At 38.2% G+C, this 19,817-nt stretch overlaps 1 protein-coding gene across 3 annotated transcripts in view; it reads right to left on the reverse strand.

The window, feature by feature from the left end:
- Positions 1–19,817, reverse strand: part of Zranb1 (zinc finger RANBP2-type containing 1) — a 64,108-nt gene that overhangs the window by 34,092 nt on the left and 10,199 nt on the right. Inside the window, exons 1-2 of one of the 3 annotated variants that reach the window (XM_004625587.2) lie at positions 13,549–13,716; positions 11,144–11,994 (exon numbers count right to left, since the gene is read on the reverse strand). In XM_004625587.2, coding sequence (XP_004625644.1) covers positions 11,144–11,994; positions 13,549–13,589 — 892 coding nt within the window. In that variant the 5' untranslated portion in view covers positions 13,590–13,716. Of the gene's footprint in view, positions 1–11,143; positions 11,995–13,548; positions 13,717–19,817 lie in introns of those variants that run through there. The other 2 variants (XM_023708902.1, XM_023708903.1) reach the window with 2 other exon arrangements.

The following is a 19,817-nucleotide window of genomic DNA, read 5'->3' on the forward strand; positions in this document are numbered from 1 at the left end:
AAAAAAAAATACAATGGACTATGTAATCCTTGATTAAACAGGGCGGGAACACCATCAATTACAGAGGTACTGGTAACACTAAATACAGGTATTCAGTATTAAATTTATTGATTATACCATGTGGCTACAGAGTAAAAATGTCTTTGTTACTGAGAATTAAATGCTAAAGTACTTAGGGGCAAAGTACCAAGATGTACACAACTAACTCAAGTACTGTATTTCAGGGGGAAAAAACACATCAGTGAAAGAGACATTGAGAAAATCATAACAAAGTAAACTGGAAAATCTATGTCAAAAGTATGTAGTATTAAGTGCACAACTTTTACAAAAGCTATGATATTTTTCAGAATAACAGGCTGTTAGTGAAAACAATGGTTCTTTCCACAGAACTGGCAGTGAACTTTGCCCTTTTTAAATCCAACTATTTATGCTTGGTTTTATTTTTTACCACTGTATGTATAATTTAGTAAGACTTTTCTGTGGTAGCAGTAGAGTTCGAACTTAGAGCCTTCACACTGAGCAACATCATTACCTCTTTTTTTTTTTTTTTTTAAGGGTCTTACTAAGTCACTAGGTTTTCCAGATTCAAACCTGGAATCCTCCTACATGCTGAAACTACAGGCTTGAAGCACCAGACCCAGCTTACTTTTAAAAGACTTTTTTTTATGCTGTAGACTCCAGCAATTCTCAAGTCTAACTAGGTCCTTTTACATTTAATATTAAAAAATATATCTAGACTTCCAAATTCAGAGTATATACTTAATACTGTAGTTTTAAACTGAAACTATGGGGCTGGTGAGATGGCTCAGTGGTCTAAAGCACCCACTTAGAACAAGCTTAGCAAAGCCCAGGGACCACGGTTCAATCCCCCAGCACCACATGCCAGCCAGCCCCGCCCCCTGGTGGGCTGAGCTGGCCACACACACACACACACACACACACACACAAATAAATAAATAAATAAACAAACAAACTGAAACTATTACATCAGTGATGCATATTCCAAAGTATCATATAATCAAGACTCAGCTGACATTTTCCTTTTCACAGGACGTACACATTACCTCTGAAAAGCATGTATAATCACTGTCTTAGTTACTCTTCTCTCATTGCTGGGACAAATACCTGACACTCAAAATGAAGGAAGGAAAGGTTTATTTAGCTCACAGTTACTGGAGGTTTCTGTCCATATTCATCTGGCTCCAAGGCAGCCTGGCACATTGCAGAGAGCAAACTTTCATGGTGGCGGCAAAGAGCAAGAGCAAAAGGAGAGGTAGCAGCAGCTCAAGCTGTTAGCTTCTTCCCCCCCCCCCCTTATACTGTGATGCAAATTACCTGCCCCAGGGCAGGTGTAGCATCTACACCCACAATAATCAATCACAAACTCCAGAGGCTGCCCCAAGACTGCATGAGGCTTTGGGGGGACACCTAGACACAAACCATTAACAATCACTCACTTGTGAAAGCCAGAAATTATGTCTCAGGCACCCCAGAGGCAACCAGAATACACTTGGGCCTCTATGTCTGCCATCACCACTCATTTGCCTTAATAATAGCACACTCCAACCCTGGAAGCTTACTTTAATCTAAAGTGTCAAGAAGTACTTTGAAATATCACGCTAAAGTGGCCAGCACCAATTAATAGTGGAAAGGATATTGCTGAAAATTCTCGCAATTCTTTTTTTTTTTTAAATGTATTTGGTACGAGGTCTCACTATGCAGTTAGGAGTCGTAGTGATCCTCCTGTTTGTTTTCAGCCTCCCCAGCACTGGGATCACAGGCATGCACTGCCAGGCCTGGACTCAGTCTCTGGCTCGGGGTGTCTGGGGGCCAGGGCAGGGCCAGTGCGGCATGTGGTGCCAGGGATCGAACCCTGGTCCCTGTGCTTGCCTAAGCAGGCATTTAGTCTACAATTCATTTTAAAATCATGACATAAAATGCTATTGTATATCCAGAGTTCCAAAATCATGGGGGAAATCCTTAAAACTGTAAAGGAAAAAGACAAAAAAACAAGCACAAAGTAATGACTCCTTTCATAGAGCTAACAATAATTCTACCCCCACTAATATAAATTCGATTGGTAAGGAGTAACTCCACAATCAAAAATATATATAATACAAAAAAGCTAGTCTAATAGCTACACATCCAACCCACATTAAGAGTACCATACAAAGTTAATCAAGGACATACAAGGATCTGCCAGCAATCTAGCAGCTGACTTTCCTTTTATGGATATGCTACTAAAGATTTGCTACAGTAGTCTGCCTGTATTGTGGATTCTATTAAAAGCTTTTAGTAGACTATGTTCAGCATTTGCTACAGTAGTCTGCCTATACTGTGGATTCTATTAAAAGCTTTTAGTAAACTATGTTTGCTCAAACCATTTAATTAAAAAAAAAAATACAAAGCAATTGGATAGATTTAAACAGTGAAGACAGATCTAAGAACTTTTTCCCTGGCTCTGCATTTACATGAACAGCAATATAAGAATAGGACAGTCCATGAGAACAGTACCTTTGGGCACAACACTCAGTCTGGTAACAACATAAAAACAAAGTTCACAATCTACCATTTAAAAAAAAAACCTAATTTAAATCTAACAAAATAGAATAATTGCAGCAGATTCCTTTGTCACCTCCAAGAAAATGATCTCTAAACAGATCTACCGAGCCAATAATGATAACTGAAAAGCAATTTCACAGGGCAGTTAAAATTCTATAGTAGTAAAATAGACTGACCAAATGACTATAGTATATACCAAGCAGAAAATGGGGCCAACACAAGCAAAGAAAACAGTCTGGAAACATCAAACACCAAGAATAATAATAATAATAATAATAATAATATGATGTAACAATAGAATTGTATGGAATATAGCAGGTGACAGATTACCTCGGGTTACAGCAATCAGCTTCATATAGGCCATGTCTTTTTTTTTTTCTGACTTAAAGTGAAGACAAAAATGGTATTCATAGGTATCAAACATAATTTAAAAATTCCGGTAACAGTGCTCTTCTCAATCATGGGAAGGGGCACTTTAGAGCAACAACATGGCTACTTTATATTCAGCAAGCTGGCCACTCCAATACATAGTAACAAAATCACATTAAATTCCCCCTAAGAATTAGAGAAAGTAAAATTTTTGTGACTTGTCAAATTAAGATACTTGGGGTTTTTTAATGCTATTTGTATTCATTTGCTATTGCTGGGCGTGGTGGCACATGGCTGTAATTAATCCCAGTACTTGGAAGGCTGAGGCAGGATTGTTGCAAGTTCAAGACCAGCCTGGGATACAAAGTGAGCTCAAGGCCAGCCTGAACTGCATAGTGAGAACCTGTCTCCAAAAAAAAAAAAAAAAAAAAAAAAGACAAAAACATTTGCTATTGCTGCTCTAATACATTACTGTAAATTTACTGACAATAAAAGCACACAGGAAAAAAAAAAAAAGCACACAGATACATATCTGTAATCCTAGCATTCTAGAAGCTGAGATAGGAGGATCCCAAACTGGAGCCAATCCTAAGCAATTTAGTGACTAGCAAGACCCTATCACAAAGTAAAGACACTGGGGAAGTATTTCAGTGTGAAGACCTTGGGTCTGAACTTCAGTACTTTAAAAAAACACCTTTTTTTCTTTTTAAGACAGTATATCTCACTATGTAGCCCAGGCTGGTCTCCAACTTGTGACTGTCCTGGCTCATCCAGCCTCTCAAGCACTGGGATTATAGGTGTACACTATCACATCCATTATCTTAAAACCGAGGACATCAGAAATACACTGTGAATCTTATGGGGGCTATTCTCCTTCAAAAGGTTTTTCTGCCATCTAGAGGCTGTCTGTCCATATTTCTGTCCATATTTCGGAACTCCTGGCATTCTCTGTCCACTGACACTTATCTTGTAGCACTCACTTTCTTGTCTCCCTTTAAGGAAGGACTTTGTTTCCTGGATAATCCAAGGTAACCTCTCCATTTCAAGATTCTAAATCATGTCTACAAAATCTCTTCTGCTATGAAAATTAGTACACTAATAGATTCTGAGGACTGGTATCTGAACTTGGGGATATGGGACATTATCCTACCTGTGACACTGAAATGAGTCATTTCATAGTCATAAAAAAAAGTTGAAGTACTATTATGGAGAATAAATATATTAAAAAGATTAGTATGCAAGTAAAAAATGCAAACTTGGGCACAACAACTAATCTCATTAATAGTGTTTTCAAAATACCTAATGTTAAGAGCCAGTGAGATAGTTCAGTGTATGCACCTGCTTCAGCAAGCTGAGGGACCAGGGTTTCATCCCTGGCACCACATGCTGCACCAGCCTCACCGCTGGGCATGCTGAGCCAGCTACCAAGTCCAGGCATGGTAGCGCACACCTGTAATCCCAGCACTGGGGAGGCTGAAAACAGGAGGATCACTACAAGTCCAAACTGCATAGTGACACCCTATACGAAAGACATTTTTAAAAAGAGAGAAAAAAATACCTAATGTCTTCACGTAAATCCATCAATAAAATGTCTTTGAAGTTAATCGATTTTTTTTTTTTTTTTTTTTTTTTTTTTTTTTTTTTTTGTATTTTAGGGAAGGGTCTATAGGGTGTTCAGGGTCTCACTACTAGATCGGACTCATAGTGATTCTCCTCTTTACAGCCTCCGCAAGTGCTGGGATTACAGGTGTGCACCACCACACCCAGTCTCAATTGCTGTCTCAGCATACCCCAGGAGCAGGGCCAGCACAGCAGGCCCAGGGATCGAAAGCCCCGCCCCTGGGCCTGCTTGCAGGCACTTTAACACACTGAGCTATTTGGCCAGCCCGAAAATTTTTATAAAGTTAAGGACTATTACACAATAGATGCGTTTTGTATTTTTTTTTTCTGCACAATTATTTGTATGTTCCAAATTCCTCTAATGTTAGAAAACCTCAGGTGGCATATACCTGTAATCTCAGCATTTAGGAGGCTGCTGCAGAAAGACTGCTGCAAGTGTGAGGCCAGTCTGAGCTACAAAGTTGAGTTCAAGTCCAGCTTGAGCTGCATAGTCAAACTGTAACAACAACAAAGACAGATGGCTTCAACATGGACTGAAGCCACAGCTTTGTACATGCGAAGAAAGACTACAAAAAGTCTATCTCTGGTCTGTATCCCTAGCATTGTTCATTTTTGTTTGTAAGGCAAAAATCTCTCTTATTTTCCCAGAAAACATCAAATTTACAACACTCCTGTCTCAGCCTCCCAAGTAGCTGAGATGATAAGCATGCACCACTGCACCTAGTCCCAAAAATGTCTTAGGGAGGTAAAATCACTACTGTATCCAATAAAAGGATTTCATTTTCTGTTTAATATGGTTATTTTCTTGATATAAGTCACCTTTTAGCCACCCCAGTTCATAAGACTAACATTTCTCACCTAAAGGATTTTTCTTTTTTTTAAAAATGGATTAATTATTATTTTTTAAATGTTTCCTTTATTTATTTTTTTCTTTTTTATGGTCAGCTCAGCCCACCCTGGGAGCGGGGCTGGCATGGCATGTGGTGCTGGGGATCGAACGGAGGTCCCTCCATGCCTGCCTAAGCAGGCGCTTTACACCACTGAGCTATCTCGCCAGCCCCAAGGATTTTTCTTCAAAGTTAACGAAATCCTGTTTGGACTACTGCACAATACCTATTCATTTAATGAGAAATGGATTTCAAAACTACAAATTAAAAAAAAAAAAAATTACATTTTACAATCATTTATTTTTCCATAGAAAAAGAAAACACTAATACAATCCTTTTTTTGTTTGTTTGTTTTTTGGGTCTTTTTTGGCAGAAATCAGGGATTGAATTCGGGCCCTTGCTCTTGCAAGGCAAGCGCTTATTCTACTGAGCTATCTCCCTGGCCCCAACACTAACACAATCTTAACAGCTTTCTTCCTTAAAAAGAAGCCTTCAATTGACAAACCGTATATCTACATACACAATTCTTAATACTAATATCAAAACAAGCTGCAAATTTTTCAAAATGTAATAAGCCTATGTTTACTGACTTTTGTTAAGAGGAAGTCCAAATGGTCAAGCACCTTCTAAAAACCTTAATACCACCAAAGTTATAGAAGTTTCTACAGTTACATCTACCTCTGGAATGTGGACACATAACAAATGACACAAGATTACAAGTTTCTAACTATCTCCCCAGCCCGCTATGTAGTTCAATCTAGCCTTGAACTCAATGCGTAGCTCAGCCTGGGATTGCCTCCAAGCACTGGAATTACAGGCACATGCCACCATACCTGATTAAGCTTAATTCTTTACACCTATACCTTCAACACCCTCACGAAATACCAATTCTTTCTCATCTTCATTAGCAGGCACACTGAACAAACTAAAAAAGATACTGATTAAAAGTGAAACAAAATGGAGTATGAGATGTAGTTCAGTGATAAGGTGCTTGACTGACATAAGACCCTGAGTCAATATCCCCAGCAATACACGCATAGAAGTGCACATGTGCATACACATGCACACATGCATACATACACATACACACACACAATGAGAAAAGGGGCAAGCAGAAGGTTACTGGTACAATTACAAAGAAAACATTTTTATATAAAAATTTTATTCAGCCAGCGATGGTAATGCACACCTGTGATCCCAGCAATCGGGAAGCTGAGGCAGGAAGGGGATTGCTGTAAGTTTGAGGCCAGCCTGAACTGCATCACAAAAAAGAAAATATTATTTGATAGCAATTTATGTACAGGAAACAATATTTAATTAAATATTACTATGAAAATACAAAGATGGAGAACGTAGTAAAAGTAAATGGAAAAAAAAAGGACTTCTGACCTTTCATATCCACACAGCACCTTGTGGCAAACTTAGGCCTCTCCTCCCTTGCCAGTTAAGATCCTACCACATTTATCACTTCAGTTTGACACTTAGGGAGAATCAGACCTAATGCCACTGGGTCAAGTGCCAAGTAATCTATAAAGTGAAATATAAAGCAAGCAAAGAATCTAGAAATTCAGGAAAGAAACAGGGTAACAGTCTGTTCACCTAGATCTCAACTCTAAAAATGGTTTGTCCACTGACTGATTTAACAAATGTTAGTAACCAATACATAGCAGGCACTGTTGTAGTACAATATTAGAATACAGCTAGGAGCCCAATATTCAAAAATCTAAACCATGAGAAACCTAAATGTCAAAAGATGGCAAGAACAACGATCAAATGTATCAGGAGGCTGCAAGCATTATGAAGAAAATTAAGTATGGAAGCAGGGAGTATAGGAAACAGATGAAAGTTTAGATATAGCAGCCAGGAGTGTCTCACCAAAAAGGCATCATTTGAGAAAATAAGTAAAGAAGTTAATTTAGCAAATTTTACATCTGGAAAGAGTAATGCAAGCAGAGGAAAGTCCTAAGCCTGTGCTGGAGAAGAGAACCTTTTAGAGCTTTCAATGATAACAAAAACCCAGCTGCTCCCACAGGTTCAGCACCACTGGTCTAAGGTTTGTGGGTAAAAACAGAAAAGATGGTCAGAGTGAAATGAGCCAAAGTTGACAGCAGAGTTCAGAGCTAAACAGTGCATACTGGGAGAAAGGAGACACAGCATATACACACAGCCTTGTACTCTTTAAAAGACCTGGGCTTTTACTCTTAGGCACAGAGGCAATCACTAGAGTTCCAAGCAAAGGTTGTTTTTGTTTTTGTTTTTTTTAAAGTAGCTCCTACTTTAAAAGCAGGTTGTAAGTAACAATGGGGGGAGGCATCATTTAGAACAAGATAGTGAAAATGGTTAGATTCTGGATATATTTTGAAGGTAAAGTCAATAAGATGTTCTGACAAGTAAGAATGGGTATAAGAGAAATGTAGGAGAATCATGAATGACCAAAGCTTTTGGCACACACAACAGAACAATGAATTTGCCAATCAACTGAGATGGGAGAGTAGGAGACAACAGACTTAAGGCAGACCAGCTCAGTTTTAGAAGACTGAAACATTACACACTCAGAAGAGCTGCTGAGTAGGCAGCTGAATACATGACTCTGAAGTTCAGATAAACAAATTATCAAACAGGTTTAGTTAAAATGCTTTAAGTTTCTTACCTGACTTTGTCTTTCAAGGATTTGGACCTCTAACAAATGCAATATCACATGGCAACTGGTTGAATACAACAGTAAAACAAAAACCCTGTACTCAGTAGTGCTATCCTATTCTCTTGGTACACTGCTGTGGGAAGTGCAATTTTGGGGGAATGCTGACATGATCTCCCTGAGAATACATAGTACCAGTAACAGACATCCCAGAAAAAAATGAACTTAGTCACAATTCTACCTTTACCATCTTAGCTTCCACCCCAGATTCCACTTTTACTGAGGGCAGTGTTAGCACTGCTACACCAAACATCCTCATGAAACTTATGACCAATAACCAGGTAAAGATGTTTGAAACCATACTGCTAATGTTTTAGCTTACTTTTAGTTTTTCAATAATTCAATTTCCTCATTCCTTTTTTTACCAGCTATAAAAGTGACCTACACCTGAGAATATTTTACAATTTTAGAAAGTCCCAAAACTTATACTCAGTGTACAATTTTGTGCTTAGTATACACACTATGGAGATCATTTTTAATGCATGAAATCAATAAGCCATAATACACAGCACTGCATCTATTGAAATCTGAGGAACATAAAGCAGGCAAAAAGGGAAAAAAATAGAGATTGATTTTCAGTACATGTAGACTAGGTTTTTATCTAATACAATGTAAACAAGGTTTTTTAAAACTTTTTAATATTTCAGTGTTCACAAATCAGAGTGTGACTACTCAATAAAGACAGTTGCATAACTTTTGTGAAACTATTCAAAATGACATCGTAAAGTTTGAGGTCAAAAATATTTTCTGATAACCAAGACAGAACCAAATTATCAAGAACCACATATAAACAATCCTTAGCCCTAAGAATTCAGACATTATGGGGTGGCAATGGCCATCTTAACAAAAACTTACAAATGAAACAAGACCAATCTAACACTGGCCCTGGCAAGAGCTTTTGTTCATCATTAAAATGAAGCCAGGTGTGGTGCAGCACAAACCTATAATCCAGCACCCTGAGAGACTGAGGCAGAAGAAATCACCCCAATATGGACAATCTAGACTTTCTCTCAAAATTTAAAATAAAAAAAGACCTGGGGATGTACTTCAGTGTGAAGGTAGTATGTTCAATTCACAGTACCACAAAGGAAAAAAAAAAAGTTTTAAAGCACAAAGAAGTTCAAGGTCAGACATTCAAAAGAACTAATGATATGTGGAATGAAGTAATAGGCAGCAATAAGAACAAGTCATAAAGACAAGAAATAACACAGCAAGGAAAAAACATAGCTAAGGCCAGCCAGATAGCTCAGCAGACTAAAACACCAGCTTAGGCAGTAGTGCAAGGGCTGGGGTTCAATCCCCAGCACCACAAGCCCTGCCAGCCCCACCTCAGGAGCACACCGAGATGGCAACTGAGACTGGGCATGGTGGTACACACCTATAATCCCAGCTTTTGAGAGGTTGAAAAGAGGTGGATCACTACAAGTCTGATCTACGTAGTGAGGCCCCATAGACCCTATAGTAAATACAAAAAAAAAAAAAAAAGCTAAATCATATTTTTTTTCTTTGCTTGTTTGTTTGCGGAACCGGGGATTGAACTCAGGCCCTTGCACTTCCCAGGCAAGCTCTTATTCTACTGAGCTATCTCCCCAGTCCTTTCTTTTCTTTTTTTTTTTGTTTTTTTTTGGTTTTTTTTTGTTTTGTTTTGTTTTGTTTGCTAAATCATATTTCAGCCCAAACAAAGATTATCTGCTATTGCTCCAAACAGAATTTATCTTTAAGGGCTGGCCAAATAGTTCAGCAGTCTAAAGGGCCTGGTTAGGCAGAGCACAACAGTCAGGGTTCGACCCCTGGCGTGCCATGCCTGATGGCACACGCCTGTAATCCCAGCTATTGGGAGGTTGAAAAAGGTGGATCACTACGAGCCTGATCTATGTAGTGAGAACCTGTAGACTCTGTACAAAATACATTTTTCAAAAAATTATCTTTACTGTCATATATGGTCACATATGACTGTTAACCCCAGTACTTGAAGGCTGTGTGGCAGAAGGATCATCATGAGTTTGAAGCCAGCCTGGGCTACATAATCAAGTTCAAGGCCACCCTGCACTATACACTGAGACTGTACCTGAAAAAAAAAAAAATATGTTTACTAACCCCAAAATTTTCTTAATGAAAATAAGTATTAAAGCAATTCCCCCCCCAAGAAAGGTAAATACCCTACTGAAATAACTCAAACTACAAAATCTAACATACTGAAGATTCAAGTAAATGTTTTGTGAAATAATTCACAAGGTCAGTAACTAGGGAAAAAACGCTGCTCTCATATGCATCATGTAACAGCTCTGAACTAATATTCCATATATCCTTGGGAGAGCAATAAAAACACAATACATACACATCATAACTTGAACTATGGAATAAAATGGCTAAGTGAAATCAGATCTATGAAGTTTGCAAACATTCACTACATAACATATGTATTTAATGTCAGCATTTTCAAGGTCAGTATTATGTTTGTTCCACTTCTTGGAGTCACACATTTTTGTGATATTTTTAACATCTGACTAAAGCCTCTATCATCACAAGATGCTTGCACTGTTTACAAACACTGAGAAATAGCAGCTGGTGTTCCTAAGTCACATCTTGGTGCAATAAAGTGTTACAGTTTTAAAGACCAGGTGTACATTTTTTGCTAATATGCAGTAAGTTTGTGTTAACTTTTCTCCCCTTATATGTACACAAGAAATAAAAGATATGTACACAAATGTAGGCAAATTGGTATAAAGTTGATGAGCTCAAAAATATATAGGTTCTTAGGCATGCACACTCAAGAATACAGCTATAGGGCCAGAAATACTGCTCAGAGGCACAGCACCTGCTTGGCAAGCGTGAGGTCCTGAGTTTGATTTCCAGTACCCTCAACCTCTCCAATCAAAACAGCAAGAATATAGCTATCATGCTGAATGAAGTCAGTGCTAAATAATACTGACCACTTATACTTTTCCTGTCATATTTAATGCCTTTTCCTATCGCATTCAAAACAATGCAGAAAACAGAAACTTACCCACACAAGCACTGAGGAATAGCCAATCAGTCTTTTTCATCCTGTTTTTAATTTGCTTTAGTTTTTTGAAGTCCACTTCAAGTTCCTCTTTGCTTCCAACAGCACCAGCAAATTCAATCCTCTGAAAATCCATTTTCACTTCTGAGTCTCGTTTTGTAGTAGGTGGTGATCTTCTTTGGCTATTACCACTACTGCAGCTTCCCCTCCATCGAGCTCTGTCTTGCTCATTTATTATTGAAGAAGCCTCTTCAGTTTCTGCCAACTCTATTGCTTCAATGTTATTAGGCCTGGGGTGATCACAAACCACACACTTTTTAGCCTTGGCCCAATTTTCATATGTGCAAATAGAACAAATCCAATGTTGGGTCCTTGTGTTCAGTTTATTTCTATCATTGTATTCCTCACAAGGATCAACAGAAAAAGCAACTGGTCTTGAGCCAGATCCTGAGGATTGAGGAGATTCTGTGGGACTCCTGGTCCTACGCTGGGATAAGCACTGGGTACATCTGATTGCTCTTGGCCAGTTCAAGTATGTGCACATATGGCATGACCATTTATTTGCATTTTCCATACTGTATGAAGACTTAACCCTTGGTCTTGCACTAGAATCTGGACATATCAAAGGACTACTTCCTCCTTCAGTGCTGGAAGGATCCCAATCTCTACCAACATCACTTGAACCACTTTTAAATGGATCTTCCGTAATAATTGTTCCACTGGGCCTTTGGGCACGACACATAGTGCATTTGATTGCAGATGGCCAGTTTTCATACGTACAATATTCACAAGCCCACTTAATTCCGCGTTCTGACATTGTGCACTTCTTGAAGAAAGTTATGTCAGGCAGGAAGCTACAAATAATTAGGACATGGTTATTAAAATATCTACATAATTCTATCTCTAAAAATTTTCAAAAAATAAAAACATATTTCAACTTATAAAATATACATTTCTCACAAGATACATGAAAAATTTCAGACTGAATTATTCTACTTTTCTTTTTGAGTTTCAAAGAGATATCAGAGATAAATTCCCAAAGAAATCTCTTGGACCTTGGGATGTAATATAACTACTTTAGAATGACAAAGGAACAGTTGGGAAATATTTGTCCCAAATGGAAAGGAAGATTACAATAGGAATACCACTAATAAAAATGTTTAATTTCAGCTCAGCCATCATTATCTAATTTAGGAAAGCAATCAACAGTTAAAGACTCAAAGGGAAGGGAAAGAACATAAACCAAGAAATAACTCAAATACAACCATTCTCAAATTACAAACATCAATTATACTATCTAGATACCATTAATTCAGAAATTAAGAATACCAAAGAAATCTTCTATGATTCCTGCTAAAGGAGAAAAACACCCTAATAGTGCTAATTGTTCACTGCTTTTAATTAGCACAGGCAGAAAAAAAATTAAGGAATAAACACCACAATTAAGAAAGTAACATTATGATACAAAGAAGCTTCTTTCATACCCTGTTTCCTCAAAATCTAGTTGTATCTGGGGAAGAAAAAAAAAAAAAAAAAAATCAACACTACATAGCACCTATAATTGGGAAACTCAAACTGTCAGAACATCTATAACTGTTAGCATAATGAAACTAATATAATTTTGAATAATCAGTCAATACTTGAAATTTTTAAATATTTAAAATTCAATTCATATTAAAATATATTCATGATTTAAAAGTTCCTAGGGTCTCCAGATAGCTCAGCGGATTAAAGTACCTGCTTAGGCAGACGGGGGGGGGGGGGATATTCCTGGCCTGCCATGCTGGCCCCACTCCTGTGGAAACCATGACAGCAATTAAGACTGGCTGGGCATTGTGGCGCACACTTGTAATCCCAGCTTTTGGGAGGTTGAACAGGTCTGTGTAGTGAGACCCTGTAGACCCTGTACTAAAAAAAAATAAAAAATAAAATAAAAGTTCCTAGGAGCTATCCCAGCACTCCGAAGGCTAAGGCAGGAGAATTACTACAAGTTCAAGGCCTGCCTGGTGTACTTAATGAGTTCAAGATCAGCCTGAAATACATGTGAGAAACTTAGCTCAGAAAAAAAAAAAGTTCCTAGAATTTATAGTGGGCTTACTAACATCACACTATGCTAAAGATGTTATTTAGTGAAAAATAATTCATAAATGAACTTATTAACCTCTGTTTGCTTAAATCCTTCCTCAACTCACTATCACTTATTTTTAATAAGGAATAAATCTTAGGCAGAGTAACAGTATTTCCAATTTCTTAGGGATTTTTCCTAAACATGAAAATTTAATCTTTCACTTTTGAAAATGTATTGTGCTCTTGCTTGCTAAGTCCACACTCCAGAGTGTGAACTCTGATTTGGACACTTTCACTATTAGAAAGGCTACTATTTAATAACTAAAATAAAAATCACTTACTAAGATTTTAGTTTCCATGCTACAACCTCCACCTTGTACATGGTTAGAATAAAAGTACAGTTACAAATCAGATCAAAGACAAGTTTCAGTCTTCATGCTGGCTCAGACTCTGACTTCCACAGGAGATACTGCAGAATGTGTAAGGTTCTGACTCTGAATAGCTTATTCCTGTAAAGGAGACCAAAATTTCACTTACAGGCTGCTAACTTACCTAAAAGTATTTTTATAAAAAGGTCTAATTTTTAATCAATCTCATTTTATTTTCACTTATTTTAATGATTATAGTGAGAATTTTAAATTGGTATAGCAATAGAAATATCTAATTCATTGGGCTAGTCAGTCAAATTAGACATGGGAAAGACATCTTTCTACATAATGTTAAGTCTGTATCTCTGTGTGTCTCTGTATGGGTACACATGATACACAAAGCACTATTACTGTTAATACTAACCAAGCTAAGTCAATTGCTACCTGTAGTATTTGTATAGCTAAAATGAGAAAGGTGATATAATCTAAATAAGCACAAAGTGGAAAAAAAAAAAGCATGACTATAATTAGCTTTGAAATCTTTCTCCCCTTCAGCAGTTACATTTTCTCATACTCAGGAAATTTATTTTAGTAAACCTTTTCAAATTTAGTTTATACACAATGATTACACACAATTTGACAGCAATTCAAAAGCGTAATAGATAATGGCATCTGAAGTACACAACAGGTTTAAGGGCAATTTTCACTTTCTTTAGGCAATTTCTTTAGTTTGTTTTGAATGAAATATAAATTAACTTCATCTATTGGAAATCACAATGAGCATGTAGAAATTTGGCATTAGCAAGACCAAAGACCATATTGAACATATACTGAACATATACTGAGATTACTACAGTTTCAATATTTCATTTTTTAATAATCACAAAGAAATCTATACTTGCTTTGATAAAATATTCCTCTGATGTGTTTGTTGGTCCAAGTAAACAGCCCATGATCTTATCTTAGCTAATATTCAGGAACTAATGCACTGGCAAATACACTTGAATGTCCAAGGCTGACTATCCTTAAAAAAAATCATATGGGGTTATGGCTGCTTGTGGAAGAACGTAGGTTCAACCCACAGCACAAAAAATTTAACGAATATATCTTCATCATAATCAATGTTACATATACTTGGTAAATAATGGACAAATATTTTAGCTGCCTAGTTAGCCTACTTGTTTTATAAATCTAGGTTAACTAAGCAATACTGAACCAACCTCAAGAGTCTTAAAAGAATATATTAGATAATGATGTATAGAATCCACTCTCTGGGGCATAAAAACTTTGTAGGAATACTGTGTTATTTAAAAGTATTATTAGAAAGTCATTTGTACCTGTGGCAAGATGACTTGTAAATGGAATGAAAAAAATAAGGTGACATCAACTTAACTATGCAGCTTTTCCATTACTGAGAAATTAAGTGTTCTTCTTCCAGATGTTAAAATATTCCAAAAGGTATATAAAATTATTTTAAAAGTAATCAGTTCTAAGGAATTAATACTGCATCATAACACTGTTATTAAATATCATTTTTAAGCCAGGCACTGTGCCTGCAAGCAGGCGCAGGGGCCAGGAGTTCGGTCCTGGGGCCTGCCATGCCGCCCCCACCCTCAGGGTGCACTGAGACAGCAACTGAGACTGGGCATGGTGGCGTGCACCTGTAATCCCAGCTCTTGGGAGGCTGTAAATAAGCAAATCACTATGAGTCTGATCTAGTAGTGAGACCCTGAACACCCTGTAGACCCTTCTCTAAAATACAAAAGAAAAAAAAAAAAAAAAAAGTCAGGCATAGTGGTACACACCTGTAATCCCAGCACTCAGACCAAGGCAGAAGGATCACAAGTTCAAGGCCAGCCTTCAGGCCAGCCAGGGTTAATTAGTTCAGAGCCAGCCTCAACTACACAGCAAGATTTTGTCACACACACACAGTACGAATGTATATATTAAAGTGTATTAAATTAACATATATTCATATGCCAAGTTGATTTATTTCTAATTCTCTATGCAATATAATTTCTAAATTTGGGCTGGGGAGACAGCTCAGTGGTCTAAGCACCTGCCTGGCAAGGACCTGAGTTTGATCCCTGGTACCACATGCTGTGCTGGCCCCAGAACCCTTGGCATGAAGGGCAGGCCACTGAAACCAGGCATGGTGGCACACACCTGTAATCCCAGGGCTGAGGAGGCTGAGACTGGAGGATCACTACGAATCCAACCTGTGTAGGGGAGACCATGTACCAAATAAATAAAAATTTTTAAAAATACTATAGGGGCTTGCAGGTTAGCAGTTGTTTAAAGCGCCTGCTTGGGCAAACTCGGGCGCAAAGGACCACAGTTTGATCCCCAGCTCCCCAACCACACCAGACCCACCCTTAAGGCAGCCTGAGCTAGCCCAAAAAAATAAAAAATTCTAAATTCTACCCAAGGAATCATATAATTGGTACAATCAAATCTGCACAATCAGCACATCTTCAAAGAGAACTAGACACAACTGCTTTTATGTTCTGTTGTTTCTGTAGACAGGGTCTCCCTATGTAATCCAAGTTGATCTCTTAACTCACAGTATTCCTGCCTCAGCCTCCACAGTATCAGTATTATACCTAAGTGCTACTCTTAAAACAAATATTCTTTGGGTCAAATAAAATACCAAGTTTTCATCCAGTGCACAAAAAAGCCTAGAAATTATTTGTGTATCAAACCCTACCTATAGAATGAACGAAGTCTCCAAATACATCAACAATTTTACATTTTAAATTCACACTGCTTTATTTTTAAACATATTTGGTTGTTAGAGGGTCTCACTACACAGCTCGGACTCACAGTGCTCCTCCTGTTTTCAGCCTCTTCAGAGCTGTGATTATAAGCTTGCACCACTACACCCAGACTCTCCAGCCAGCTCAGCTGGCCATGGGGGCGGGGCTGGCACAGCATGTGGTGTCCGGGGTTGGCTTGCCTAAGCAGGTGCTTTACTCCACTGAGCTATCTCACCAGCCCCACAATGCTTTTAATTATATACTTCCCAAATCAAATAATAAAAGCACAAGCATTATCGTCCATATTATTAATGGCTGAATAAGTGACAAATAATTGTATATGTAATAATTGTATATGCTCATGTTCAATGAGTTAATTAAACCATAGTTACAAGGCATTCCCCTACAAGCATATCTATCTTGAAGTCAATTTCTTAAAAATTACAGCTATCGAAGCTGGTGAGATGGCTCAGTGGTCTAAAGCACCTACTTAGAACAAGGACAAGCTAAACTAAGCAAAAGCGCAGGGACCGCGGTTCAATCCCCAGCACCACATGCCAGCCAGCCCCGCCCCCTGGTGGGCTGAACTGGCCACACACACACAAAATAAATAAATAAATAATTTTTTAAAAAAATTACAGCTATCATGCAAAACCCCCTATCCACATGCTACAAAAAAAAAAAAAAAAAAAAAAAAAAAAAAAAAAAAAAAAAAAAAAACCTAAGAGAATCAAGAAAGTAAAGCAACCTACTGTAAATTCCTTAAATATTTCCAGGTAATTTTCAAGTAGTTTTAAGTGATTAGAAATTATCCAAAGGAAGGGCTAACAGCAACAGCCTTCTGACAGACTATTAGCTTAATATAATGTATTACTAAAAATCTGTAGGCTTACAAATCTGTGGAATTTTATAAATGTTCACACAACATCTTAGAATAGTACAAATGTAAATTAAAACGGAAAAGGATATTCATAAAAGCATTATCTAAATTTCAGGTTCTGTTAAAATGTTACAACATAATTGAATTGAGGGCCGTCCAGACAGCTCAGCAAATTAAAGCACCTGCTCAGGAAGAAGCAGGGAGCAGGGCTTTGATCCCTGGCCTGTTGTGCCTGTGCCAGCCCCGGTCCCTGGCCCACCTCCAGGGAGTGCTGATTGAGACTTGGCATGATGTCGCATGCCTGTAATCCTAGCACTTGGGAGGCCAGAAAAACAGGAAGGATCACTACAAGTCCTATATGCATAGTGAGACCCTGTAGACCCTGTACTAAATACATAAAAAAAGTAATTGAGTTGTAAAACTTAATTTTAAAAAATTAAAAAGGGGCCAGGGACATGGCTCTGTGGAATAAGCGCTTCCCTGGCAAGCGCCAAGGGCCTGAGTTCAATCCCCGGTTCCGCCAAAAAAAATAAATTAATTAAATAAAAAATAAAAAGAATTACCTAAACCCTAAACAAAAATTCCCACATAAGTCATCATCTCTTATTCTCAGCATTATATTCCTACATCACTGTCTTCCTCATAAGAATCACCAGAAATACTACCCAAAAATCTTGGAGACGGATGATATATCCACAAATCTTACCCCATTTCAGGACTCCAACAACTTATCAACACTTCATTGAACTTTTTATCTTCCTCCCATGACAATGTCCTATCCCGACTTCTCTAGTTTCCACTTGTTATGGCCTACACCTAGCTGTCACCTCAAAGCCTTGTGCAGTCCACGCAATGCGCTTTTCAAAGGTGAGTGGGATTAAGTGTGTGATGCTGGGATCAAGGGTATGTGATTACTAAATTAGTCCATTGATTGCCTTGGCATACTTTTCTGGGTGTGGATAATGGAAAGGCCCACCCTGGGGCATGTAGTCTGGATATAAGATAAGGGACAGAAAGAAGGCTACTGTTGTCATTTGCTGCTTTGCTGCATTCTACCTACCACAGACTCTTTCTCCTCTGCAATGCCCCTTTGCCATACCATCCTGCCTTTGACATAGCCAACTATGAACTGAAATCTCTACGAATTATGGACTACAAAAAACAAAAACCTTTCCTCCTTTAATTAACTTTTGGTGTCAGGAGTTCTGTCTCACCAACAAGAAAAATAATAAAGACACTAATCATATCCCCAGCAAAGAAACAGCATCACTTGAATTCAGCTTTCTGCCCAATGATTTCATTCCAATCAATTTTTTTTTCCCATCTCTACCACCAATCTTTTCTCAGTTCTGCTCAGAACTACTATAACAATCTTCAAGCTTCTTTGCTTTTCAAATCTATCCATGTACTTCCAGAACAATCCTCTCTCAAAAGATATTCTGTAACAGTATAAACTCTCAACTTCATTCTCTTAGCTCAGGACCAACATATTCTCGAAATACACTTCACACACTCAATCCAATTTATCTTTGTATCACCACCCCTGAAGATACACACCTGAAAGCACTGCCCTTAGATATACAAGCACAAAAGACACACTTCATACAAGTCCTACCCATCCTTTAAAGCTCAATTAAATTTTATCTCTTTTAGATAAAGCTTTGATGGGCTGGTGAGATGGCTCAGTGGTCTAAAGCACCTACTTAGAAAAGCTTAGCAAAGCACAGGGACTGCGGTTCAATTCCCCAGCACCACATGCCAGCCAGCCCGCCCCCTGGTGGGCTGAGCTGGCCACACACACACACACACACACACACACGACACACACACACACACACACACACACACATAAATAAATAAATTTAAAAAAAAAAGATAAAGCTTTGAAATCACATTATCTTATATGCAACCACATATTCACTGACATTTGGCATTTACTATACAATATTTCCTCTTGGGTCTAGCTACTAGAGCATTAGTTTGTATCAACGTTTTCCTATGTCAATCCATGTCACTTTTTGTTTGTGTATTTAGTGCAGCGTCTATAGGGTCTCATTACACAAATAAGACTCGCAGTGATCCTCCTGTTTTCAGCCTCCCAAGCACTGGGATTACAGGTGCATGCCACCACACCCAGTCTCAGCGGCAGTCTCAGCATGCCCCAGGAGCAGGTTCAGTGTGGCACACCAGGGATCAAATCCCAGTCCCTGCATCTGCCTAAGCAGGCGCTTTAATCCACTGAGCTATCGGGCCGGCCTTTCCATCAACTTTTTTTAGTCAGAGCAATGAAGGTTCAAAACTTTCATCTTAGGCATTCTAGTATTGCAGATTACAGACTAGTGCCTTGTGTTTTCTAAAACCTATAAATAAATAGATCACATTGGAAGACCTGCAAAGAAGAGAAGTGGAGCTTCTGAGTAATTCTAGAAACTCCATGGCAGCAACTGTAGAAATACCAAGACCTCAGTAAAAAGTGTGTGCAAGACACAGCTAGATGCCAAGAGATATGCACTAGGAGCTTACAGCTGGTTACAGAGTCACAGAACAAGAAGACACCCTACAGAGGACAAGGAAAGGAGTATTATGTGCAAACCTGACAAAGCATA

Source organism: Octodon degus, unplaced genomic scaffold (genome assembly GCF_000260255.1).
Source record: "Octodon degus isolate 3935 unplaced genomic scaffold, OctDeg1.0 scaffold00010, whole genome shotgun sequence".
NCBI lineage: Eukaryota > Metazoa > Chordata > Mammalia > Rodentia > Octodontidae > Octodon > Octodon degus.